We start from the raw sequence: 25,967 nt of genomic DNA, 5'->3' as shown, positions 1-25,967 counted from the left end.
GCTGACTCTGGCCATTAAACCCAGGAACCCTCCTGTGTCTATTTACTGGTTACAAGCCCTGCCTCCATGTCGACTCTCTTATGTCAGTTTTGGTGCTAGGCTCAGGCCCTTATGTATGCATAGCCATCACTTTACCAATGTCCACTATGAACCTTCACCACATCCCTGCCTTGGAGAGTCTCCTGGAAACCTCAACCTTGCCTTCACCCTGTCTGCCGGGACATGGAGGCCACCAGGCCCAGAGACTGACCATGACTCTGGAATCCCTCCTCCTCACTCTCCCATCATCCCTGCTCTTGTTTCCTGACCTACCTTATTACTAACATGAGGATCACAACAGGAGCCCGAGGGCAGCTGGAGTCGCAGCCAGTATCTGTGGTGTCTGAAGTGCCCATAGGAGCTCTGAGACATGCAGAGGACATGATGAAAGTCATAGCCAGGGTTAGTAAGGTAGGGTATCCTGCCTTGCCACGGGCTGTGAGAGGGGGTGACTCTGGTGCCTTTGCCCAGCACTTGAGGCAAACCCACAGGCTGCCTGCACATACTCTACCTCCAGGGCATTAGGAACCAGAGAGCAATAGGGACACCTACAACAATCAGTGCGTCTGCAGAAGGAAGGGAGAGAGTGAGCTAGCTAGCAGCTGGCCATGCAGGAAGTGTGTGAGGTAGATGAGGGAACACGGGTAATAGTTATGTCCCAGGACCATTCATAGGGAGGAGTAAGGGTCAAAAACGGCTGAAGGAAGACCTCAGACTCAGATAGTTTGCAAAAGAGAGAGGGAGATTGTGTGTGAGAGTGTTTATTCTGCAAAAACAACCAGCATGCTAGGGTCACCATCGTTCAGAATGGCGGTACAGACAAAGACATTCTAGACCCTTTTATAACAGAACCGCTTAAATGCCTATGAGATAACAACCGACTTCTAAAACCTAGGGCTCATTCCAAGGGATAGCAAGACCACCAACCATAGGTCATAAAGAAGACATACACCCCAAGACACGGGTGCAAAAACACGAGATAAGATAGTGACTGGGTTTAACATACAAATGATGAATGTTTAGCCGATAATTATTCCTAGTGCATATGAATGTAGACATCCTTTGTTATAAGCCTCGTATTCAATTTATGACCTCAGTTTATTTGGAAACTTATAATGGTCATTTTACCATATGAACACACACTCTGAAAGTCCTACCAGTGCTGAGAACGAAGGGCAGAGACAGGCCTCCCAAGCTTCTCTTCCCTGACTGTTAGAGTAGTGCAGTTCCTTGCCTTGCCGGATAGAACAGAGGCCACTTTACCCAGCTTCCTGCTGTTTTATTATGAAGTGCGAACTGGAAACTGAAGCTTCTCACTGCAGAGCAACCCAGACAGGATGAACAGCTGACAAAGCAAAGTACCTTACACTTGGGATGGAGAGCAAATGGTTTACAACCTAGTTTCTTAGTGGAGACAAAAAACGGAATAAAAAGGGCTAGGGAGATGGCTCAGTAGTTAAGATCCCTGACTGCTCTTCCAGAGGTACTGAGTTCAATTCCCAGCAACCACATGGTGGCTCACAACCATCTGTAATGAGATCTGATGTCCTCTTCTGGTGTGTCTAAAGACGGCAACAGTGTACTTATACATAATAAATAAATAAATCTTTTAAAAAAAAAAAAGGTATGCAGGAGCCTCAGACAGCTTCAGAGTGGCCCTGAGCCCTTGCCAGGGGTCAGCCATGCACTACGGGTCTGCCCTGCACCCTACAGCCTCCCAGCTTCTCCCTGTGCACCCCTTGAGGGGAGGACCTTTGCTTGCCTCTAGGCTATTTCAGACCTGGGGAAAGTTATATTTTTGGAAACACTGCATCTAAGAGTAGAGTGAAATTACAGGGTATAGTTCAAGCATCCAAAAAAGGTCTCCTTGGTTCTGGATACAGTAGGACATGCCTGTCATGCCAGCGCCTGAGAGTTTGAGGCAGATTTGGCACTGTCCCCAAAACAGTATCAAGTGTCTCTGAAGAAATGCACAGGGCCTGTGTGAATGCTATGCTCTGTGCTGTTTTGCCAAGGGGCTAGTATGCTATTACAGAAAGACCTACACTGACTTCCCCAACTGACTCCCATCTACCCCACCAGAACTCCTGAGCCACTAGAACTGTGTGTTAACTGCCCCCTCAGACAACACCCCAGCAGATCTCCCTGAAGTCTCCATGACCAAGAAGGTGCAGCTACACAAATGTGCAGTCCATCAGCTACTAGAAGCTGATGCAGGACAATCATGAGGTCACCAACTTCAGCTATAGGGCAGGTTTAAGGCCAGCCTGGGCTATGTGAGATCATTTAAAAAGCACAAGGAGAGTATCTTCTCAAATTTGTGGGGGGAGAGTAGTGAGCAGGTTGCTGGGTCAGAGGCAGCATGTGGGGTACACTGTCTCTAGGTTCTAAGGCCCAGTATAATGATGACAGCTAAGCACTTGGTCGGTCTCAGCATTTGCAGGGAAGGAAGCTCCTAAGCATTCTTCCCAACTAGGAAGAAAACGGGAATTGGGAAGGAGATGTAGGTTTCTAGGTGGTAGTAATCACTCCACATCAAAACCCAGCTCCTACCTTACAGTCAGACACTGGCTGCATGTGTGGATGGCTCTGTGATTCTAGGCTGGGCTAGATCTTCTGAGCCAGGTGCCCAGCCCCTCACCTGTGGCACACTTTTTCTTAATTTTTATTTTATGTGCATTGGTGTTTTACCTGCACATATGTCTGGGGGTATTAGATCCCCTGGAACTGCACTTAAAGGTTGTGAGTGGCCATGTGGGTGCTCCCAGGTCCTCTGGAAGTGAATCCAGTGCTTTTAACTGCTGCGCCATCTCTCCAGCCCCCAGCACCTTTAATCTTAGCATTGAATAAGCAAATGCAGGTAAAACTTTGGATTTGTTGCTAGTCTGCTCCACATAGGTTAACGGAGGCTCTGTAGTGAGATCCTGTCTCTGAGAAACAAGGAGGCTGTCAGTGACCTCTTTGTTCACAGAGAATCCCAGGGGGTCAAGTCCTTCACACACAGCACCACTCCCCACGTCCCCATTTTTGTAGCAGAACCCTGTTCAGGGTCCCTTGGTCCAGTCTTCCATCTCTGAATGCTAGTTGTCACTGTGCCTTCTGAAGCCTCGAAAAGCTGCTCAGTTTGAATCCTTGTGACACCACCAGTGTGCAGGCAGTGTCACCTTCAGGCGCTTCCCAGCCAGGCTCCCAGAACACGCACCCACATTCCCGGAAGGCGACTTGTTTAACTGTCCTTTGCCCTCAGTTTCCCTGGTGTTAGTGTCAGTGTAGGTTGAAAGCAAGGATGCTTTGCCCCATAGTTCTCCTGTAGCAAGGGATCAAGGACAGGGTGGCAGGTGATGGCTGGAGCTCTGCAGTGTGGTCTGGAGCTTCGCCCGGTCACTGGGAACCCTGCTAGGCAGACAAAACTTGGAGATGCTAGACTGCATTTACCCTGCCCAGCTGTTGGCTGCTGGGCTCAAGGGAAGTGCTGATACACTGCTAGGGGGCTTGAGGGGGCGCAGCCTAAGATGTGGAAGACTGAACCTGGGGCTCCCTGACTCCCAGATGTCCAGTCGCTACTGGAAACTGCAGAGGAATCAGGAGGGCCAGGGGTCCATAGGCCTGCGATGAGGAGCCCAGGGCCAGGGGCTGGCTCACAAACTCCTGGACATACAGATGCTGCTGGGTCTTGGGGAGTTGGGAACAGAAGAGGCCCACAGGCTGAGAATCCTGGAGCCAGGGGGAAGGGGAACTCCAGCTTAGCTCTATCCTGCAGGAAACCTAGGCAGTGAGACTCTGTAGACAAAGGCCTTCTCCACACCCCCATGGAGGTTCATGATGAAAGAGGCTTGGTTCCAAACTATTTATTGATTATTCATCATGGAAAATGGATACATACCATACCCTCAGGGAGAATCAGAGATTAAATACATTTTGTAGGAAGGAATGTAAGCTTATTGGCTAAACCCTCAGGGCATCTAGATACCTCATTAGCTTGGAGAACTCTGTTCTGATCTCTAGGACCATAGGTCACTTTTCTATGTAGAGAGTGTGGTCATGTGACAGGGGCCTGGTTGGAAGCAGGTAAAGCTCCTACCATCCTCTCTGGGTTCTGGGGCTTCCAACACACTAAACATTACCAAGTTTCCTGGCACAGTCCAGTATCCCACACTGCCATTAGTGGCCAGTGTCAGCAGTCCCCAGTGTCAGAGATAATAGGTGTCAATCAGGAGCATGGCATATGCCCATCATCCCTGCCTCAACAAAAAAAATATATATATATATCATGGAGGCTCAGTGCCCAAAGGCCTGTCGCTTACCCTCAGCATTGCAAAATAATTTGGACCCAGCAAGATGGCTCTGTGGTAAATGTGATTACTGACAAACTTGAGAGCCTGAGTTCAATCCCTGGAACCTACATAATGGAAACAGAACTGGCTCCTGCAAGCTGTCTTCTGACCTGTATTGCAACCCCTAAATAAATTAATAAAAACTTAAGTGACCATCACACACTTCATAGAGGTACTCAAACAGGTCCTAATACAACAATTTTTTAAAGATTTATTTATTATTTATAACACTGCAACTGTCTTCAGACACACCAGAAGACGGCATTAGATTCCATTCCAGATGGTTGTGAGCCACCATGTAGTTGTTGGGAATTGAACTCAAGACCTCTGGAAGTGCTCTTAACCACTGAGCCATCTCTCCAGCCCAACAATTTTTAAAAGGAAGGAAAAGAGAAAACACTTGTAAAATATTTGTTACTTTTGAGACAGGTCTCATTATGTAGTCCTGGTTGACTTAGAACTTTCTATGTAGTCCAGACTGGCCTCACTCATAGAGATCTGCCTGCTTCTGCCTTCCAGGTGCTGGGGCCAAAGGTGTGGGCCACCATTTGTATTACTGTGATGAAACACCATGACCAAAAGTAACTGAGAGAGGGCTGATTTCACGTCCACATCACAGTCATCTTCGAAAGAAGTCAGGACAGGAACCTGAGGCAGGAGCTGATGCACAGTCCTAGAGGGCGCTGCTTACTGCCTTGCTTCCCTGGCTTGCTCAGCCTGCTTTCTTCTAGATCACCAGCCCAGGGATGGCACCGCCCACAGTGAGCTGGGATCTTCCATTTTAATCATCAATCAAGAAAATGTCCCAACGGCTTGCCCACAGGCTAATCTGATGCTGACATTTTCTCAGTTCCCTTTCCCACCCCCACCCCCACACATAACTAACCTTATCAAGACAAGCACGTGCTGTAAATCCATGATTCTCCTGCCTCGGCTTCTCAAGTGCTGGGATCAGAGGCCTTTGGCACCACTTCTGACTCTATACTATATTATATATGGCCATGTGTAATAAACCCGTTAATTCAGAGATGAAGCTGGTTGTGGTGGCTTGCACCTGTTATTCCAGCTCCTGGGGAAACTGAGGTAGGATCATTTGAGCCCAGGAGTTTGAGAACAAACTTGGACTACAATGTTTTGATTGTATCAAACGACTAACTATACCCTTGGAGAGGTTTGTTTTTAAACTATCTAGGTCTTTGTTTTATAATTTTGTTTGTTTTTGAGCGATGGTGTAGTGTAACCAAGGCTGGTTTCTGAGGCAGTATGTAGCTGAGGATGACCTTGAACTCCTGATTCTCCTGTCTCCGACCCCCATGTGCTCAGATGACAGGCATGCCCTGTCACAGGTCTAGGCTTTACACTCTAGCTGTCTTGAGCTCCTGACCTATAGCCCAGCTCTGACACCACAGGCTTTCCAAGGTGACAAAAGACCACTGATGGGTGAAAGCATCAGTAAAGCAAGTGTGGCTGGAGATGCTCTGTGGGGGAAGTGACTGAAGACCTGGGTTCCCATCTCAAGCATCCACACAAAAAGTTGTTGTAGGGTGTTTTGTCACACACAGGGAGAAGAGCCAATCATGCAGCCCTAGGATGAGCACAGGAGACGCAGCAGGTGTGAGGGCCCAGGTCCAGCCCCTCTTTAGGAGCTTAACCACTTAGCTCCAGAACAGTGAGAAACCCTGTCCAAAAAACAAGGTGGATGAAGCCTGACGAATGACACCGGAGCCTGGCTTCTGTCTGTGCAGCCATCTAAAAAGGGGGTGGGGAGAGTCAGCATCCGTGGGCTGGGGATGTTGCTGTCCATGGAAACTCCTGAGTCAGAATCTTGATTCCACTAGGACAGAGCCACAGAGAACAGCAAGCGGTGGCCTCTGCAGTGGAGGACAGCAGCCTCAGAAAATGTGATCCTGGCCTGCACCGCCTGAGGGGGGCTGGCACATCTGCTCCCCTTCCCGTTAGTATCAGGAGCTGCTTGGCTGAGGAAAGGCCTGATGTCGCATTGTGACTTGGACAGGGTCTCAGGATTTGTCCAGTTACTCAGCCATACTTGAGATTTTGCTGCTTTTGTTGGGTTCTTGGTTAGGAATGGTTCCATGTTGGAGGGGACTCATCCTGGCCTCCAGAGCTTTTGTTTCATTTCCCATCTCATCTGTGGCTGATGCTTGGTGTCTCTGTGATCAGGGACACCGAGCATGGGGGGCTTTTTGTCCCACAGTCACCCAGCCCTAACATGTATAGTTGTCATATGTCCATGTGGCCAGCAGCTTTCCAGAGCTGTGCTGAGCTCCAAGGCTGAAAGAGACCAGAAGAGCCTCTGGGTGAAAGTGGGGTGTGAGGCAGGCCTTGGGGAGCTTCCTTGTCCTCTTTCACTGAAAAGCTGAGACTCTGTATCAATAATATCCTATGTCACTCTCCATTGAACCTCCTGAGTCAGTATCTTGACAGGACAGAGCCACAGCCATTAGACTTTGTGGTGATGTTCTACTTCCTGTATCTGCACTTCAGCTCCACCACCACCCTTGCCTGTCAGCCTCCTTGGCTATGGCTGTCATTCTTCAGTGGCTGACAGTACTCCTCTGTGACCCCCAAGCACTCGGGGCTGAGGCAGGAGCATCTTTTGGGCCCAAGAGTTCAGGGTCAACTTGGACAGGAAAGAAGAGACACAGAGAGATACAAAGAGAGAGGGAGGAAGACGGGGGGGGGGGGGGAGGGAGGGAGGGAGGGAGGGAGAGAATGGGCATACCCCATCCCAGTAAGCCAGAAGGGGTTGAAGTTCAGGCTGATTCTGCCCCCAGCACCACGTAATTCAGGGTGAGGCTCCATAGTCATTTCAGCATTTGGGAAGCTTGGGTAGGAGGATTCAGGGTTCAAGGTCAGCCTCCTCAGCCCTTGAGGCCAGTGTGGGCTACATAAGACCTCAAAACCTAAACTCCCCCACTCACTACATAAATCACTCACACAGAGCTGCACGGAATGCAACCAGAACTTTATTCGTGACCATAAAAGACAACCTAGAAGAAGCCACGAGAACTTTCTATTCAGAAAACATAGCTACTGGTCAGCCAGGGGCAACAGCTTTTCATGGTGATTCTGTGTCACCCCTTCCTCTCCCCCACAGTCTCCCTTTAGGGGAAGACAGTCCAGGCTCACTGGGCCTCCGGAGTTCCTGCCACAGCCTTCAAGGATCAGAATAATGCTGCCTGCTTGCAGATGTGCCTTTAGCCTAGGCTGCTTTCCCTTTCTATTACAGTTTCGGAGTTTTGCAGAACACGGGCTTGCTTACATAGCCCAGGTTAGCCCTAAATCACAATTCTCCTGCCTCAGCCTCCCAGGTGCCAAGATATGACAGGCAGGTAGCACTGCCCAGTTTGGAAACCATGGAAATGCACAGCTTAGCCAAGGGAGCAGCTGCCACCTGCACCTGCTGGGCGAGCCACTGAGGGCTGTACTCAGGCTGCCAGACTCAAGAGACCACTGATGGATGAGTGTCGGGGACTGTGGGGGCACAGGCCAAAGGAGAGTGTTGGGGTGGGGCACGGCGAGGATGCAGAAGTATGCTTATGAGACAGTTCATAGAGCCCAGACTGGCTTTCAAAGGCTGAGCCTGGATAAGTGGTGCACACATGGAAGGTAGAGGCAGGCAGATCTCCATGAGTCCCAGGCCAGTCTGGGCTGCATAATAAGACCCAAAAAATAAGGGGGCAAGGATGAACTCGAGATATGACTACCCTTGGAGAGGATCCAGATAGATTCCCAACACCCCATCTGGTGGCTCACAAACATCTGTATCTCCAGTTTCGGGAGATCTCACACCCTCGTCTGACCTCAGGCACACACTTGTAATGTACAGACAAATATTCAGGCACAACAGTCATACAAATAAATAAATGTAAAATGTTTTGTTTAAATTGAGACTGGTGGATATTATATATATAAAATCTCAGTTAAGGCAGCGATCACAAATGTTAGTCTGCAACAGAATGAGACTCTTAATAAAGCAAATACTGTTCAGTAAGTCATGCACGCTAAAGCTCTCTCTCTGTGTGTGTGTGTGTGTGTGTGTGTGTGTGTGTGTGTGTGTGTGGTGCATATGGAAGTCAGAGGACAACTTTGGAGAGTCAGTGTCTACCATCCACCTTGTTTGAGGCAGGTCTCTCTCATTTCTGCCACAGGGTCCTGTTAGCTTCTGGGCAGTTGTGCTGTGTCTACCATCCTTGTGGCTTCTATGGCTTTGGACTTGGTTCATCACATTTGCATGTCAAACATTTTCCCACTGAGCCAGCTTCTTCCTTTCTAAGGCTGATAGTGTCCACTGTGTGGTGACCTCATTGTTCTTCGCAGCCTCTTGGCTGTTGTTATTTCCTCTGGACCTGAACCTGAAGTGGGATGGGTAGATCTAATCAGGATCTATTTTTAGCAGTGCACAAACTAATATTAGCAATGTGTCTTTCCTATTAGAAAGGAGGAAAACTACGTTTATTTGGAAACTGAGCCCTTTCTTTCCCTGGCACCTTGCCTGGACCTGTGGTTCAAAAGCTTTAACAGGGATTGTCCACCCTTTTGCTGGTTCCTCCCTCCAGGCCACCCCTAGCCAGCCCAGTGCCACCCCTTTTAGCACTCTGAGCTCCTCTGTGTATCATAGCTGCGACCGGATATTTTTAGCCTGACTTTGAGAAGTCACTGTGTACTCAGACACATGCCCGATGCATGAAGTCAGCAGGCAGACAAAGCCCCGGCCTGCAGGGTCATCTGTAGTCACAGAGTCAGAATGCCTGTACCCTGCAGGCCTTGCTGGCTGGCTGTCCTCAGACCTGTGCCTGACATCATATTGAGATGTCTGAAGGGAAAATTGTCCCCAGCCCTTTAAAAGCGAGCCCCGTGCCTCATACGGGTATGGAAGGGATTTCTGGGGCTCATCTGTAGCAAGCGGCCCTAAGCTTAGAAATCATGGCAACTTCTCTGAAAAAGGGAGTATCCCAACTGCAAACACCCCAGCTCCACTAAGACACAGGATGGCCATTTTCATGTGGGCTTATTTCAGTTCCTTTAAAAAAAAAAAAAAAAAGAATACAAGGTCTCCTTGCAGCTCTCTGTTTCCTAAGACTAAGATTAGAGCAGGGGTTGCCATGAACCACTGTTTTAGGCCTACACCTTTAAGGTGGAGGTGCCTTGGGGTGGTATTATATAACTCTGTCACAGAGCAGGGAAGAGGAGGCTTGACTAGCCTGTGTGCAAGGCCCAGTCCCCAAGATAAAGCTCATGTCCCTCATGTAAGTAAATTACTTAATTACAACATAATCTTTAAAAAGGCGGTGGGGGTGGGGGAGGTGGTGGTGCAAATCTTCAATCCCAGTGCCTGGGAGGCAGAGACAGGTAGATAGATGGGCTAGTGGGTTATAGAACTCACAGAGAATCCCTGTCTCAGAAAAACAAAACAACTCCCCTTCCCACCCCCACCACCCAGAAAAAACCCACACAGAGAAAAAAAGAACAAACATATCAGTCAGCCATAGATGTAAGTGCTCTCCCAGGATCCTGTTGTCCAGGCACACAGGGGATGCAGATCCTGAGTTCCAAGACAGAGTAACACTGTGTCCTAGAACCTCTCTGTATTGTTAGAAATTATGCAACCTGTAGGGACCCTGAGCTGTCTGAATGTTTGCACTCTGTAATTCAACAGGTTGATGACTCCCAATCACGTTTGTGGGTCCCAGGTGTTGTTGGCATCTTAGTAGATGCATGTAAGTAAGAGTTCTTGGGGCAACGTGAACAAACATCTACTCCCCACAGATAGAACCAATGACAAACCACAGAAATGAGTCCACTCAAGTCCAGCTGTGAAAGCCAGGGGTTTATTGGGGTTCTTTACAGGAGGGTGTGTGGTTCACTCAGCTTCGTCACTGAAAAGCCCACCGTGGGCAGCAACTGTAACTGCATCTCCCTGCACACTGTTTGCAGGCTGGTGTAGCGTCTCCCCCAACAGTTGTTCCTGCTTACTTTAGGGCAGAAATGGCAACACAGCAAACAGCCCAATATACCACAGCACACCACGTGCAACAGCAGTCCGAGAAGACAGCCAGGGCTTGTCCTCCATGCATAAGACCCTGGGTTTCTCCCCCAGCAGTACAGTCATACAGATGTGAATAGATAGTTGGGTAGGACTTAGTTCACAGTGTTCACAGGAAAAGGCACCACAAGTCCTATACCTGCAGCAGGAACCACAGACTGGCTCCACACAACCCCACCATTAAGTACACCTTCTTAGCTAGTGGTTCAGATGTGGGTTACAGGGTCATGAGGTGCTAAGGCTATATGTGCTGTAGACATGTGGAGGCTCCAGACTACAGGGTTCTGCCTGTATGCCCCTTGGGGAGGCCTCAAAGCCCCCAGCTGCCACTCAGCTCCCAAAGGGCCTTTCCCTCACTTCTTTCCTGCTTAGTCCTGGGGACTTGTTTTGAACCATCTCATTGTATAGACCTGGATGGTCTGACACTGTTTTGTACTCCAGACTGGTCTTGAACTTGTGAAAACCTCCATGTCTTGAGTGTTGGAATTAAAATCATGGGCCACCAGGCCAGACCTGACTCAGATTTTACAGTGTGCTCTGTAATTGCTGGTTGTTTATTCATCCTGAGGAGTTTGAGCCTATGTGGACCTACGTATAGCTGCCAGCCTCAGCTCCTCTGTCGGTCTGTCGGTGTCACAGCTCCAGAAAGATACCTGACACACGCCACTACAGAAGAGCACCCGGCCCTCCAGTCTCAGGTGAATGCCTGTGACTCCTCGATCAAGAAAGACGTCTGATTATCCACCATCACAGAAGAGCTCCTAGCCCTCCACCATTATGGAAGAGCACCTGGTTCTTAACTGTCACAGGCTGTTTTGGTAGAATTTCTCTTTAGCCTGTCATATAAAAGCCATCTGATGTCTCAGACTTCTGTCACTGTAATCAAACGGAGTAGACTGCCTGCCTGCTTACTTACCGACTTTGGTTGGTTGGTTGGGGTTTTGTTGTTGTTGTTGTTGTTGTTGTTGTTGGTTGGTTGGTTGTTTTCTTTTCTGCAAAAGGGTTTCTCTGTGTAGCCCTGGCTGTACTAGATCTCTTTCTCTGTGTAGACCAGTCTGGTCTCAAACTCAGAGATCTTCGAGCCTCTGCCTCTCTAGTGCTGGAACTAAAGGCATCACCAATGCCTGACTGAGACTGCAGAACTTGTTAAAAACAAGGGCTACAAACTGGGCTCCTGATGGAGGGATACCATCCTAACACTTGGAAGGCTGAGGTGGGAGGATGGAGTTATCCAGGCCACAGAGCGATTGCCTGTCTCAAAACAGCAGGCTCTAGAGACATGGCTTAAAGGGTAAAACGCTTACCATGCAAGTGAGAAACTGAATCCCTAACACCCCATGTGAAAAGCTGCATAATGTTCATGTTCCTGTAACCCCAGCATGAGAGTCACGCTGGCAGAACTCAGGTGGCTTCCTCCACACACCTGAGACTTGCTTTTTAAGGTTTTTTTTTTTGAGGGTTTTGTTTTGTTTTGTTTTTTTTTTTGGGGTTTTTTTTTTTTTTTTCTCCCCTGTAGACTGGTGGTGGTAATGCATACCTTTAATCCCACCACTTGGGAGTCAGAGGCAAGTAGATCTCTATGAGTTCAATGCCAGCCTGGTCTACAGAGTAAGTTCCAAAACAGCCAGGGCTACACAGAGAAATCCTGTCTTGGAGGAAAAATTGTTGGGCTGCAGGGATGGGTCAGCAATTGAAAGCACAGGCTGCTTTTGCAGAAGACCTGGGTATAGTTCATAGCACCTACAAGGCGGCTTACAACCATCTGTAACTCCAATCTCAGCGCCCCGATGCCCTCTTCTGCCTTTCCTAGACACACAAGGTGCACAGTACAAGCAAAATACCCTCACATGTTTAAAAAACAGAAACTTGTAACAAGAAAGCCCCTAAAAAACAGTTTATTGCATATGTGTATGCACACACACTCTTGTACCTTTATAGAGGTCAAAGGACAACTTGCAAGAGTTGGTTCTCTCCTATGATGTGGGTCTCAGGGATTGAACTCAGTTGTCAGACTTGGTAGCAAGCACCAGAACTCACTGAGCTATTTCTCCTGCCCTGTCCTTTGTCTCTTATCCAAGCTTCTGAGTGAGTAAGTAGCTCAGGGCTCTGGGGACAAGAATACTATGCCCACAAGGAGTTCTGGGGCCAGGATGGAGGCTGTGTCCAGGCTGGGGTCTGAAGCCCTGCATTTGTCTCCTCAGGCTTTCGGGAACGCCAAGACAGCCCACAACAACAACTCCAGCCGCTTTGGGAAATTCATCCAAGTCAACTACCTGGAGAGTGGCATTGTGAGGGGGTAAGTCACTCTACCTGTGTGCCTCTCACTTCTCATGCTGAGGCTGGGACCCAGGGCCCCTGTGAGCTTAACCAGTCCTCTGCCCCAGAGAGCATCCCCATCTGAGTGACATGGAAGGTTTCCAGCCTGTACAGTGAGGATCTTCCTGGCAGCCTTGACTCAGAGCTGGCCACACTGTAGCATTCTGCTCGCTGACCTTTGTAATGCTTCTCTGAGATGTCAGTCAGGTGTCACAGGCAGAATGGGGTGTGGACCCCAGGATTGGTGGCATGTAAAGCCCCTACCTAGAGACAGTTCTAGACAGCGCTGTGATGTCATTGATCCAGAGGTGGAGCAGTAGTCATGGCTCAAGGGATAGACATGTGGGAAGCTAGATATGTGTGTAGATTTTTTATATAGACAAATGGCAGCTTGGATGCTTAAATGGATTCCTGGATAGATGGGTAGGTTGAGGGGTTTGTGAGTAAGTAGATGGGTAAGTGGATGCACGTGCAGATGGGTAGATGGTGGGTGGATGACTGGATGGGCTGATCGATTTGTGGGTGGATAGGTTGAGGATTTTGTGGGAGAGTTGGTGGGCAGATGGGTGGTTAGGTGGATAGGTTGGAAAATTTACGAACAGGTTTATAGATTTTACATGAAGGAGGTAGGGCTTGATTAATGAGCCGGTGGGTAGACTTGGTCTGAAGGGATCATGGGCAATGAGTGAATGAAGAAACCAGTAGATTAGTGGGTAGATGGATGTGTGCACAGTTGGAGACAGTGGGTGGATGGGTTGGCTCATGGGTTGGTTAATGGCGTGACTCGGGATGAGGAGGGGCTGAATGGTGACAGGATGGGTTGGTAAGTGGGTAGGTGGGTGGGTACATGGCTTGGCTTGAGGGATCTATTGGTAGACAGAAGTTTCATGGGTCAGTAGATGAGTAAAACAGGCAGACCTGTTGGACAGTGGTCACAAGTGTAGGCCGAGCAGCAGATCTTGACAGGTTGGTATGAGAATGTGAGGCAGGGGTAGAGGTGACATTCTGCTGGACCTAGTCATAGGTTTGTGTCACATGCAGCAGATGCACTGTGAGGCTCTGTGGCACAGTGAGCTTTGCCACAATCCCAAGATTCAAACCTTTCTGTTGTCAAGGCTGTGGATAGCTGTCTGTTACAACAATTTTATAAGTGATTGTTTTTCCAAACCAGCTAGTTCCCAAATAAATGAGACAGAGACTGTAAGATTTATGTAATCAAGCTTTAAGGCACAACATCTGAGCAGTCACTGATCTGTTCTAATCCTCTGGGATAATCTGGCTACCTTCTAGCCCAAATCCCCAAAACACTTGCACTTCCGTCAGGCCCTCTGACCCAGGTGTGTTCTCATGGTGTCTCCTCAGCTCTCTCCTCCAGAATCTTCTCCCCTTTCCCCCCTCCCCTGGCCGATCAGTTTTTATTGACATTAGGAAAAATAAATGGGGAGCAGTGTTCCCACCACACTGGGACAGGAGATTCTTAGAGTATGCATTACAGTGCCATGTGTAGATTACAACCGGACATGATGGCAGAGAAACCAGCATGTGAATGACACAAGAACACTTCTCACACAGTGCACAGTAAGAGGATGCCAACAGTCACCTGCTGATAGTTCACACTGGGCATGGAAGGGAGGGGCTGAGCCTCTGGCACCCTTTCCTCCTCACCCCCACACTGGGCAGGCTCTGCTGAGAGTGCCGATTGAGAGCCCTTGATGAATGTCAGGCTGTTCTGGACCCTTGTGACTCAACATTCTCTGCTTGGCCTCAGCCCCAACATGCCCACCAGGGGTTCAGCTATAGTATCAAGGGCTCTGCCACCAGAGCTGGGCCCACGCACTCAGCTGGTGCACACTCTCCATCATGACATCTAGATCATGGGCTGGGAAAACCTCCTCTTTCCAGGTAATGAGAGTGTAAATTCTTGTGGGCTTTGGGGTCATTTTAGGGTAAATTCAGACGACTGGAAGCCAACACTACAGCAGAGTGATGGTTGATCCCATAACCGAGATGACTGCTGACAGGAGGGAGTGTGTGCAGGAGGGTCAGAACCGGACCCATCCTGTTGTTGGAGTGCCATGACTACCTCAGATTTACAAGTCCTTTACTTTGGAATTTTCTGCTTCTAACTGTCCAAGCTTAACCAAACATGAAACCAAAAAAAAAAGTATTTGGCTAGGTCACAGTCTGTCAGGTGCAGCCTCCCTGCTGCAGGCTCTCAGCAAGTTCAGGACCGATGGCCCTGGTGACTGCATCTCTAGATCAGGTTTTCTCGTCAGGGCTCAGTAGGCTGCCTGCTGCTGGCCCACAACCCTGCCCTGCTCCAGTGTTAGTGTTGCTCGTGAGTTCAAGGAAGGAATCCCCATGTTGATCCGCATCCATGTTCTGGCCTAGCTTCCTGATCTCTGGGGCTGCTATTGCCTTGTGCCACACGAGCTACAACCAAGGACTGCCTTTGCCCACTGTATCTGGTCACATTTCTGTCACTGCTTCTTCACGTAGGGAAGGACCATTTGAGCATGGTCCATGTTCCCCATTCCTGAAGCTCTAGCTTTCTCTGTGTGCAGATCAGTTCGAGGGGCCTCTACACTCACAGAACCCTTGGTGGCCTCAGAGCTTTAAAACCAAGAATTAGCTGCTCCGGCAGAGGATCTGAGTTAAATTCCTGACACTCGTGCAGCTCACAGCGACTGTAACTACAGTCCCAGGGGATCCAGCACCCACCATGGACACTGCACTCATGTGGTGCATAGACACACAGGCAAGACACGGATACACATAAAATTAAATTAACTTCAAGATCTAAAAATCTGGAGTGGAGCCCCTGCCTAGAATCTAAAAAGGAGATCACCAAAGACTGGGGAAGAGAACTAGGCAGCTATGTTCCAGCAGGTGGTGGCCTGGGCCCACACAGCTGCCTGTCCTCTGCTGAGACTGGGTGGCCGCATACAGCCGGACACAAGGAGAGATGCACACACTGGTACGGAGTCTGACCCTGGGAATCTGATTTTAGGAGAGGGCCAAAGCCAAATGTTTGAGGCTATAGAAGGAAGTGTCTGTTTGACCCTGCAACCAAGAGGCAGAGGCAGGGGGTTATAAGTTGCAGGTCAGCCTTAACCACCCAGACTCAATCTTGGAGGAAAGCGGTGATTGACAGACAGATAAGCTGGACCAGACTAGCCCTGGGCTGTCGGGGCTTGTCTTGATTTCCTTTCCAAGTTGCTATTGGTCATGTTGGTGTGTACCTTTTTAAAAAAGAACTAGAAAACAATCTTTCTCTTATTTAGCTTATGTGTTTAAAATTGGTTTTGGAAGTATTTATTTTATGTGCATGGGTGCACATGCACGTCTGTGCACCGTGTACATGTGGTACATACACAGGCCAGAAGAGGGCGTTAGATTCCCAAGAAGCTGAACTTACAGGTTGTGAGCTGTCTTGTGGATGCTGGGAATGGAGCTAAGTCTCTTCAGCTCCTTCTAAGGGAATAGAGAGTCCAGGCAGCACCTTCAGAACCTGCCCTGTACTCTGAGTTTCCCCACAGGCCTGCAGGCTCAATGGTACTGTCCTACAAAGGCAGGCAGATCTCCCAAGAATTCAGGGCCAGCCTGTTTACATAGTGAGTTCCAGGACAGCCAGGAACACACACAGTGAGACCACATCTCACAACAACAGAAGATGAATAAAATAAAAAATCAGGCTCAGGGGAGAGGTCCACAGACCAGTGTGTATGGAGAGAGCTGGTTCTTCCTTTCCCTAGTGTTCTGTAGTGGCCTCAGCTCCTCATCTGTCATCAGGAACTACTGCACGCACCCTAGTGTGAGGGAGGATTCCCAGGAAATGCCTTAGATGGTGCCTGGAACACCACAGGTCCCCAGGGAATGCTCACTGTTAATCCTGCAGCCCAAGCATGCTGGAAGCACGCATGGCTGTGCACTGAGAGGCAGCCCACTCAGAGCTAAAGATGTTCCGTAGAGGACTTGTGAGGTCCTGGGAGATGGCTAGGGTGCTAAAATGCTGTGCAGCGTGAACACCAGGGTTTGAATACCCAGAACAACCATGAAGGCTGAGCACAGGAACATGGCCTGTCATCCTAGTCCTCATCAGGCTGAGAAGAGGGATCCCCAGAGCAAGACAGCCAACTAGACAGGTGCGCTCAGTAAGACCCTGCTTAGGTTTGTGAGGTGGAAACACACCCCGAAAGACTTGAGGCTTCCACAGGCACACATGTAACCACCACCCCCAAGACGTCCCAGAAAGACTATGTGCTGTATGTGGAAGGGGTGTGTAGGGTGCACTGCCGTGCATATGTGCTCTAGATTTGGACCCCACTTCTTACACAGACTAGCAATGCAGTGGAGTATCCTGCAGATCAGTCACTGGAAAGAGAGGCAAGATGGCTCAGCAGAGAAGCACCAGCTGCTCCTCCAGAGGGCTTCTGAGAATTGCTTCTCAGCACCCATGTGGCACTCACAATCATTTGTAATTGTAGTCCCAAGAGACATGACACCCTCTGCTGGCCTTGTCACCGATGTGCTGCATGAAACATACATGAAATACACAAACACAGAAGATTCCAAATGAAAACAAAATATTAAAGTAAATACTTGGAAAATCTCGAAATACTAGTAGTGCGAAGTGTGTAGAGATGACATGGACTTAAGCGGAACCCAAGCTGCATCAGTGTCCACCTGGGCTTCAAGGACACTGGAGTCCCTGTCACTCCTCATGGGTGCCCCGAACTGGAGAGACAAAAGGTGTGGATGCAGCCTGGGACATGTGTGTGTCACATGCCCCTGATCTTCAGCACAGGGGAAAGCAGGGATGGCCAGGGCCATGGTTCAGTGGGTAAAGCACAAGCCTCACCAACCTGACAATCGGAGTACCACAGCCACAACCATGTGAAAAGCCAGTTGTGGTGTTCATCTGTCGTCCCCACACTCCTCAGAGAGAGATGGGATTCAGAGACAACAGACTCGGCCAGAAGCTTCGAGCTAGACAGCCGGGGCTGTGCAGAGCCACAAACAGGTGCATGCAATTCCAGTTAGCTGTCCTTGTCACCTGACTGCCAAGAGTCAGTCTGTGAGGAAAGCTGAGATTGACAGATAGCCTGGACCAGACTGGCCCTGGGCTGTCTGGGGGCTTGTCTTGATTTCCTCTCTAAGTTGCCATGGGTTTTTATCCCAGCAGTCTAGGACAAATACTCTGCCTCAGCGAGGTGGAAGGGGACGAGGCATTCCCAGCCACAGCCACCTGGCTCTGGCACACGTCACTCTCACTGAAGATGGACACATAACTCACCAATGAGAGAGTGGGTGCAGCTCAGCCGTAGTGCCTGCCTGGTGAGTGCAAGGGCTGCCTTGTGCTGTCGTGTGCAGCACAGAGCTCAGTCAGACCAACAACCCAGTAAGAAAATAGGAAAGACTGAAACACAGGACACAGGGCCGTGCCTGGTCTGCAGAGTGAGCTCCAGGCCGGCCAAGGACACACGGAGAAACCTTGACTTAAAAACCAAACAGGGCTGGAGAGATGGCTCAGTGGTTAAGAGCACTGGCTGCTCTTCCAAAGGTCCTGCGTTCGGTTCCCAGCAACCACATGGTGACTCACAACCATCTGTAATGAGATCTGATGCCCTCCCGAGGACCTGGCTGGCGTCCTCCTTCAATATTTGGGTCCCTTCACCAGCCCAGGCTATTCTGCCTGTCAGGTTTCTGTGTACCATGCTCGACCCTGTCTGCCCAGGTCATGGTGGTCAGCTGATTTCCTGGGTCTAAGTTTGAAGCCAGAGCAGAGATGATCTTCAGGGCATTTGTAGGTAGCTATTTATTTATGGAATTGAAAAGGCTGTTAACGTGAGACAGGAAGCACCATGGTACCATTTTCTAGGCTAGAACAGAGATATGGGAGAGAAATGTGGCTCCGTTGGTAGAGGGCACCTAGTGCTTGTTAAAACGCAGGGCGTGGGTTCCACCCGGAGCAGTACGGAACCCTGCATGGTGCGTGCCCGTTAGCCCAGCACAAAGGACAGATGGCTGGTGAGAAGCAGCAGCTCAAGACCAACCTCAGCTCCACATGAAACATGGCAGAAGAAGCTGCGTCTCAGCTCAGCAGCCGCTGTGGGTAGCTGCGTGTACAGCTGAGTTCCGTGCCTCGTCCCAATACTCAGAGATTCAGGAAAGGGATCAGGCATCTCCTCATCTATCGTTTCATCGTCAACTCTAGTTGAAGCAAAAGAACTCAGAGAAAATATCAACACTAAAATCTAAGATCTTAATTTCCCCTTTTTCTCTTTTTTCTCTTTTATGACAGAGCTGTTGTGGAAAAATACCTTCTCGAAAAGTCTCGCCTGGTTTCCCAGGAGAAGGATGAGAGGTAGGGCATGGTTTATTTTTCCTTTTTAATGTGTGTGGGTGTTTTGCCTGCATGTCCATAAGTACACTGTGTGTGTGCCTGGTACACTAGGAGCCCTGGAACTGAGTTACAGGGGATTGTCAACCAACAGTGAGTCCTGAGAACTAATGCAGGTCCTCTGTGAGAGCAGCCAGCTCAAGCACTCGGGATGTGGTATTTGGCGCAATCTAGTTCTACTCAAGCTTGGCCCTCACAGGGTGAAGTAAGTGTTGTGGGCCCCTTAGGGGAAGCTGTGGTTGGAGTCTAAGCTTCCCTTCTGTTCCACACACTTGCTGCTTGGGTTCCACCCTAGCGCCCATTACAGCCCAGCCTGAGAGCTGAGGCCCCAGGCTCTTCAGAGTCATCTGAAAATGTATCCCCGGAACACCTCAGGTCTGGCACAGCTGCAGTCTGTGACCCAGCAGTTGGATGCTGAGGCAGGAAGATCTCAGGTTCTAGGCCAGGCTGGACTTCAGGGTGAGGCCCTCTCGCAGCAGTAAACCGGTGTCAGCTAGTCAGTGAGGCTCCTGCCCAGGCTCCTCCACTCACCAACAAGTTCCCGCTGAACAATACTTAAACCTTTTCTATTTTTTATTAAGGCAGGGCTTCTCTGTGGAGCCTTGGCCTCCACGAACCCTCTTTATAGAACAGGCTGGCCTCAAACTTACTGAGATTCTCCTTCCTCTGCCTCCACAGTGCTTGGTGTTTTCGATGTGTACCATCACTGATACTATTTTTTGTAACTATATTTTTATATCTGTTTTAGTGTGTGTGTGTGTGTGTGTGTGTGTGTGTGTGTGTGTGTGTGTACATGTAAGGTCAAAGAGGGAGTCAGTTCCCTCTTCTACCAAATGTGTTCCAATGACTGAACTCTGGTTCTGTGGCTTGGCAACTGGTGCCTTCAAGAGCTGAGCTATAACCCCCACCCGTAACCTTCTGATGTGACCTTTTCTCTGTGTGGGCCAGTCTGGCACTGACTCTCCCTGATTGTCACCCATAGGAACTACCATGTGTTTTATTATCTGCTGCTGGGTGTCAGTGAGGAAGAGCGCCAGGAATTTCAGCTGAAGCAGCCTCAAGACTATTTCTACCTCAACCAGGTAAACAGCTACAGCTGTGGCGCCACCGCTGTACCCAAGGCTGTCTGCCACAGGGAGGTCAGAGGCTGCCAGCCTGGCTGTGCTGGGCCCCAGCCCAGGCCTGCACACACACACACACAAAGGCCACCATTCATTCCCTGCACTTGCCTTCCTCCTGTTCATCCTGAGTCGCCCTGCTCTCTGCCCTCCCAGCCGGAAGTGCCCAAGTGCCCACGCCTTTGTTTTTTTCAGCATAACTTGAATATTGAAGATGGAGAAGACCTCAAACATGACTTTGAAAGGCTTCAGCAGGCCATGGAGATGGTGGGCTTCCTACCCGCAACCAAGAAGCAGTAAGTGGGCTCATGAGCTGCTCAGTGACGGTCAGTTCCTCTGCAGATCTGACTGGTAGCCCCATTGAGAGTAGGCGGTACCGTATAGAACACGGGTGAGACACAGCCACGAGCTGAGACGGTGTGCACAGCCGCCACCCTTACACCAGAGACTTCAGGCATGAAGGTTGTATGTTCCAGGTCAGCCAGAGCTAAACAGAACCCTGTCTATTACCAAACACAAACAAACAAAAATGTTTAAGTTTACATGGTGTGGTATATCTGAACTCTCCCTGCTTGGGAAGATGTCAGGTAAGGCTAGCCTGGGCTACATAGCTTGATCCCTCGAAAACCAGCAGGACTGGAGTGCCATAGGTAGCAGGTGTGAACCCTGGGCTCTGTCTGGCAGCGGGACTCAGGAGTGGGTACGGGAGTGTGAAGTGGAGAACACCCTCAGCCAGGCTGCACGAGGCTGCACAGCAGAAACAAGTACAGGTGATGCCAACTGCAGTAACCTCTCCCTGTCCCAGGATCTTCTCTGTCCTCTCAGCCATCCTGTACCTTGGCAATGTCACCTACAAGAAGAGGGCCACAGGCCGGGATGAAGGCCTGGAGATCGGGCCCCCAGAGGCGTTGGACACCCTGTCCCAGCTCCTGAAGGTACCTCCCGTCTCCACCATCCTTTCTTGCCCTTGTTTCCTGGCTGCACAGTGGGGCCGCCTCAGTACAGGAAAGAAGTGAGGAACTGCTGTCTGCTGCCCGCTCCCTCCTGTCACCTCTAAGATGTCCCTCCTGCTGTCTGTGTCTGTCTGTGTCTGGCTACATACATTGTGTAGTAGGTTCTACTACTGCATAGTAGTATGGGTTCTTCCCACCCTCACATCCACTGTGACTGCAGCTCCAGAGCATTGGAAGCCACTGGCCTCCTGGGTCTCCTTCATTCGTGTGACGTAGCCCCACACACAGAATTAACTGTGAAGAAATGAAGCCATAGTCTGCTGGGCTGAGGCTGTAACTCTGTAACGTGTAGTGTGCACAGACCCTCTGTTGTATCCTAACACCACAAGAAGCTGATGTGCTGACACACACTTGTCATCCCTGCGCTCACAGAGAGATGAGTTCAGGGCCAGCATGGACTCTGAAACTTTGTCTCCAAAACATACAAATTGGGGCTGGAGACGCTCAAAAGGCAAGAGCACTGGCTGCTCTTCCAAAGGCAATGGGTTTGAGATCCGGCAGTCCCGGGCATCAGGCATGCACACATGCACATACAGACATTTGGACAAAATACTCGTGCACACAGTTTCTTTAACAATTAAATTAAAAACACGTAGTTTGGGGTTATGTTTGGTGGTACAGGCCACCCAGAGGCTGAGGCAGGAGGCTCTTAAGTTCAAAACCTACCTACCTCAGTGAAGACCCCTGACTCTGAGTATGACGGGTTGTGGGTGTGGCAGTGACAGATCCTGTGTTCCTCTCACTGTACAGCTAGGTCCTGGTGTGCAGTGTGAAGGGTTCCCATTCCATGTGCAGCCAGTCTGCTGCTGGTTCTCACCTTCATAGCTGGCGCACTCCTGACACCTAGTGGCTGGAGGCTGAAGTGTAGCCCCAAGCCTTCAGTGCAGAGCTGTCCAAGGGTTTCCTTTTTTTTTTTTTTTTTTTTTTTTTTAAAAAAAACACTGCTGGTGGGCTGGAGAGATGGCTCAGTGGTTAAGAGCACTGACTGCTCTTCCAGAGGTCCTGAGTTCAAATCCCAGCAACCACATGGTGGCTCACAACCATCTGTAATGTGTTCTGATGTGTCTGAAGACAGCTACAGTGTACTCACATATATAAAATAAATAAATCTTTAAAAAAAAAAAAAAAAAAACCACTGCTGGTGACAGAACTGCAGGGCCATCTAGATGGATCTTTGATCTTGTGCTGCTGAACCAGCAAGGTCTATTGCTCACCTTTCTGGGGGTTTTTTGTTTTGTTTTGTTTTTTAACACAGTCTCACTCTAGCTGGCCCAGAACTCAAAAATCTGTCTGCCTCACCTCCTGAGTTCAGGGATTAAAGGTATGCACCACAAATGGTCTAGTGGGGTTTTTGCCTTTATGTTTTGTGTTATTTTTTTTTTTACTTTTAATGCTATTTACCTGCTTAATCTTGAGACAGGTTCTCACTATGTAGCTTTGGCTTATCTGGATCTCACTGTGTAGACAAGGGTGACCTTGAACTCACTTGCCTCTACTTTCCCAGTTCTGGAGTTTAGAGTAAGCTGACACACTTTGGAAACTGGTTGTTTGTTTTGTTTCTTAAGATATTTTTTACTTTGTGTGTAAACATGTGGTGTGTTTATGCACATAGTGGGCAGCCTAGCTTCTGCTGTTCATCCTGCCTCCCCGAGTTCTCTAGACAAGTGCCTCACCTTCCCTCCCTTCTCTCTTAACTCTGGAAACAGGTAAAGCGGGAAACCCTGGTGGAGGTCCTAACCAAGAGAAAAACAGTCACAGTCAATGACAAACTCATCCTGCCTTATAGCCTCAGTGAGGTGAGTGTGAGCCCAGGCTGGGCTGCAACCCTAAGGAACCAGAGCCGCAGGTATAGCTCCTGCCAAGTCACAAAGTGGATGCATTCAAATAGTCCCTTCATCTGCACATAAACCTGAGAGCTTGATGTATGAGGTTAGCAGTGATGCCTCTCAGAAAAGACTAGAAATAACAACAGCCGTGTTATAATAACCAGTCACAGGGGCATGGCCTCGTGGCTCAGAATAGAGATGTCTGCTGTGGCTCACCTTTTCACTTAAAGGAAGTCTTTTTTTTTTTTTTAATTGGTTAGAGAATTGTACTCTAGAGCACAGGCAGACCTTAAACTTGGAACGACCTCCAGGATGACCAGAGCCACTGTGCCCACTGTCCAGGCGGTCACTACCTAGCATTGCTCTTCCTTGAACTCAGGCACTACGGCAGGGCAGTGGTTGAAGACTGAGTGACTAGTCAGCAAGTAGCAATTAGCCCCTGGCTCCATGGGTTAACCAGATGAGGCACAACGTCTCAAGGCGCATTAAAGCTGTATCATGAGTGCTCAGAGGTTTTGAAAGCAGAGCTGTTAATTTCTAGAATTTTCTTATATAGGTTGCTCCAAATATCTGAAAGTGTAGACAAGTAAGGAGCCAGAAGTGGAGCCTGAGGCACTTCCTTCTGTTCCCAGGTGCACAGTGGCCCTGCGGCTCCAGCATGCCTTAAAAGAAGCCCCCCTGTGTGGTTTTGTAAATGCAGTTTTATTGACATCACCATACTGTCATTTACATGTTCGATTCTGCTTCTGGCTGCCTCTGCAGTGCTTAGTAGCTACAACAGAGCCCTTCAGGCCCCAAAAGCTTAGAGCATCAGCCACTTGCCTTGTGTGGGAAAGAGGTGGCTGACCCCTGTCCTTGAGGTGGCCTTGCCATGACCCTCAACCCATAGGTCTCTCTGCCATCCTCTCCATTTGCTATTGTGCTCTCTTCCTGGTACTTTCCCATTAGCTCTCCACATGCCCAGAGCATTGTGGCTTGCAAAATAATTTTGGATGGCACCCGAAAAGGACCTGATAGCAGGTTGTGTGCAGCTCCCTATGGGAACCCCGCCCAGGGGAACCAGCTTACATTTCCAGCAGGCACCATGGCCTTTGTGGGCCAAGGTACCTCTTGACATGGCTTAGCCTCTCTGCAGTGTACCCAATCCCTGTGTGACTCAGGTGTTTCCTAGGGAGGCTGTGTGAGCGAGTGTCCCCAGCAGACGCAGCATTCTGTGTAGTAACATTGCCATGACATCCAGGAAAGTCAAAACCAGAGGGGCACGTCTAGCAGTTGGAGGCAAATGCCTACGTCCCTGGGGAGAAGGGCGAATAGACACTCCTACAGGGGTGTGCTGAGAAACACTTCTTGGCTGTTCCACTGCCATGTATGTGACATGCGTGCTGTGTACCTGTGCTGCGCTGGAGCCCCAGACTCTGAGCCTCCACACCTGCTGTGTTCTGGGCCAGTGTAGGATAAAGCAGACTTCAGTAGGAGGAAGGTGAAAACCCTGGTTGAGGGGTGGGGATGGTACTGTCATAACACACCTGTACATGAGGCCCCAGATTCAGAGCCTTACAACACTATGACAGGCCAGCTGTGGTGATGGCCATCTGCAATCCCAGCCCATGAGTGGGTAGAGTCAGTAGGATTAGTTGTGTAATTATCCTTGGCTACATGGCAAATTCGAGGCCAGCCTGGGCTACATGAGACTTAGTCTATGACTCTCAGCACGACAGCCTGCACCTGGCATGGTTGCCCTACCCCAGGTAAGAAACCCCTCTGTTCACAGGCCATAACTGCACGGGACTCCATGGCCAAGTCTCTGTACAGTGCTCTATTTGACTGGATTGTGCTGAGGATCAACCACGCCCTTCTCAACAAGAAGGACATGGAAGAGGCTGTTTCCGTGAGTAGCCGGGCAAGAATAAACCCTGTCCTTGGGACAAGCCATGGAGGCTAGGAACCCATGCGATCTCTGCACACACCAGGGCTGGCAGAGGACTCTTTCCCTCTACAGAAGCAGTTCTCAACCTGTGGGTCCTCCTCAGATCTCCCACATATCAGACATTTACATTTTAATTCCTAACAGCAAAATTACAGTTATGAAGTAGCAATGAAATAATTTATGGTTGGGCTCACATAACATGAGGAACTGTAGTAAAGTGTCAGAGCGTCAGGAAGGCTGTGGAAGTGCAATAGGCTAGGCTTCACCCCCAGTGATGCCGGCATGTGGGTACCCGGCCCTAGGTTCCACCCCAACATTCATTGGATATGTGCAGGTCTGGTTCCATCAAGAAGTGGTAAAGGAACCATTTGCAAAAAACAGTGGGTACTAAGCTGATCAGGACAGCACAGCCCCACTCGTGCGGCCCCTCTCGGGAGGGCTAGTGTTCCCAGGAGGCCCTGTCTCTAACCATGCCTTGTCTCTCAGTGCTTGTCCATTGGTGTCCTGGACATCTTCGGCTTTGAAGACTTTGAGCGGAATAGCTTCGAGCAGTTCTGCATCAACTATGCCAATGAGCAGTTACAGTACTACTTCACCCAGCACATCTTCAAGCTGGAGCAGGTGAGAGGGGACTGTTCCCGTCCAGCCCAGCCATCATCCTCCAAGTCAGTAGTGCCCCTCAGTACCACAGGGCAGGTACCACAGGTCCCCAGACTCTTAACACAGCGTCCTGAACTCAGTGTCATGCTCAACTCTGACCCGTCTGGGTGCTCAGCTGCCCCTGCAGCAAGGTGTGTTCTGTCACATCATTTGTGGTTGTCTACAGGGCGTCAGAGCATGTCCTTTGTGTTCTTTTCTTTTGCCATGTTACCCTTTCTGAGGAGGCGGGACCCACACTTATGGGAGGCAGCCACATGTACATTC

General features: G+C 49.6%; 1 protein-coding gene across 10 annotated transcripts in view; it reads left to right on the top strand.

The window, feature by feature from the left end:
* The window catches only part of MYO9B (myosin IXB), an 80,724-nt gene that overhangs the window by 25,897 nt on the left and 28,860 nt on the right, over positions 1–25,967 (top strand). For all 10 annotated transcript variants that reach the window (XM_080928826.1, XM_080928822.1, XM_080928825.1 and 7 more), the window contains exons 3-10: positions 12,642–12,736; positions 19,061–19,123; positions 20,142–20,241; positions 20,473–20,573; positions 21,083–21,212; positions 22,997–23,086; positions 24,888–25,004; positions 25,530–25,664. In XM_080928826.1, coding sequence (XP_080784952.1) covers positions 12,642–12,736; positions 19,061–19,123; positions 20,142–20,241; positions 20,473–20,573; positions 21,083–21,212; positions 22,997–23,086; positions 24,888–25,004; positions 25,530–25,664 — 831 coding nt within the window. The remainder of the gene's footprint in view (positions 1–12,641; positions 12,737–19,060; positions 19,124–20,141; positions 20,242–20,472; positions 20,574–21,082; positions 21,213–22,996; positions 23,087–24,887; positions 25,005–25,529; positions 25,665–25,967) is intronic.

Source organism: Micromys minutus, assembly GCF_963924665.1.
Source record: "Micromys minutus genome assembly, chromosome: 14".
NCBI classification, from domain to species: Eukaryota; Metazoa; Chordata; class Mammalia; order Rodentia; family Muridae; genus Micromys; species Micromys minutus.
Note: the sequence above shows the minus strand (reverse complement) of the source record. Positions and strands in the feature narration are given on the sequence as shown.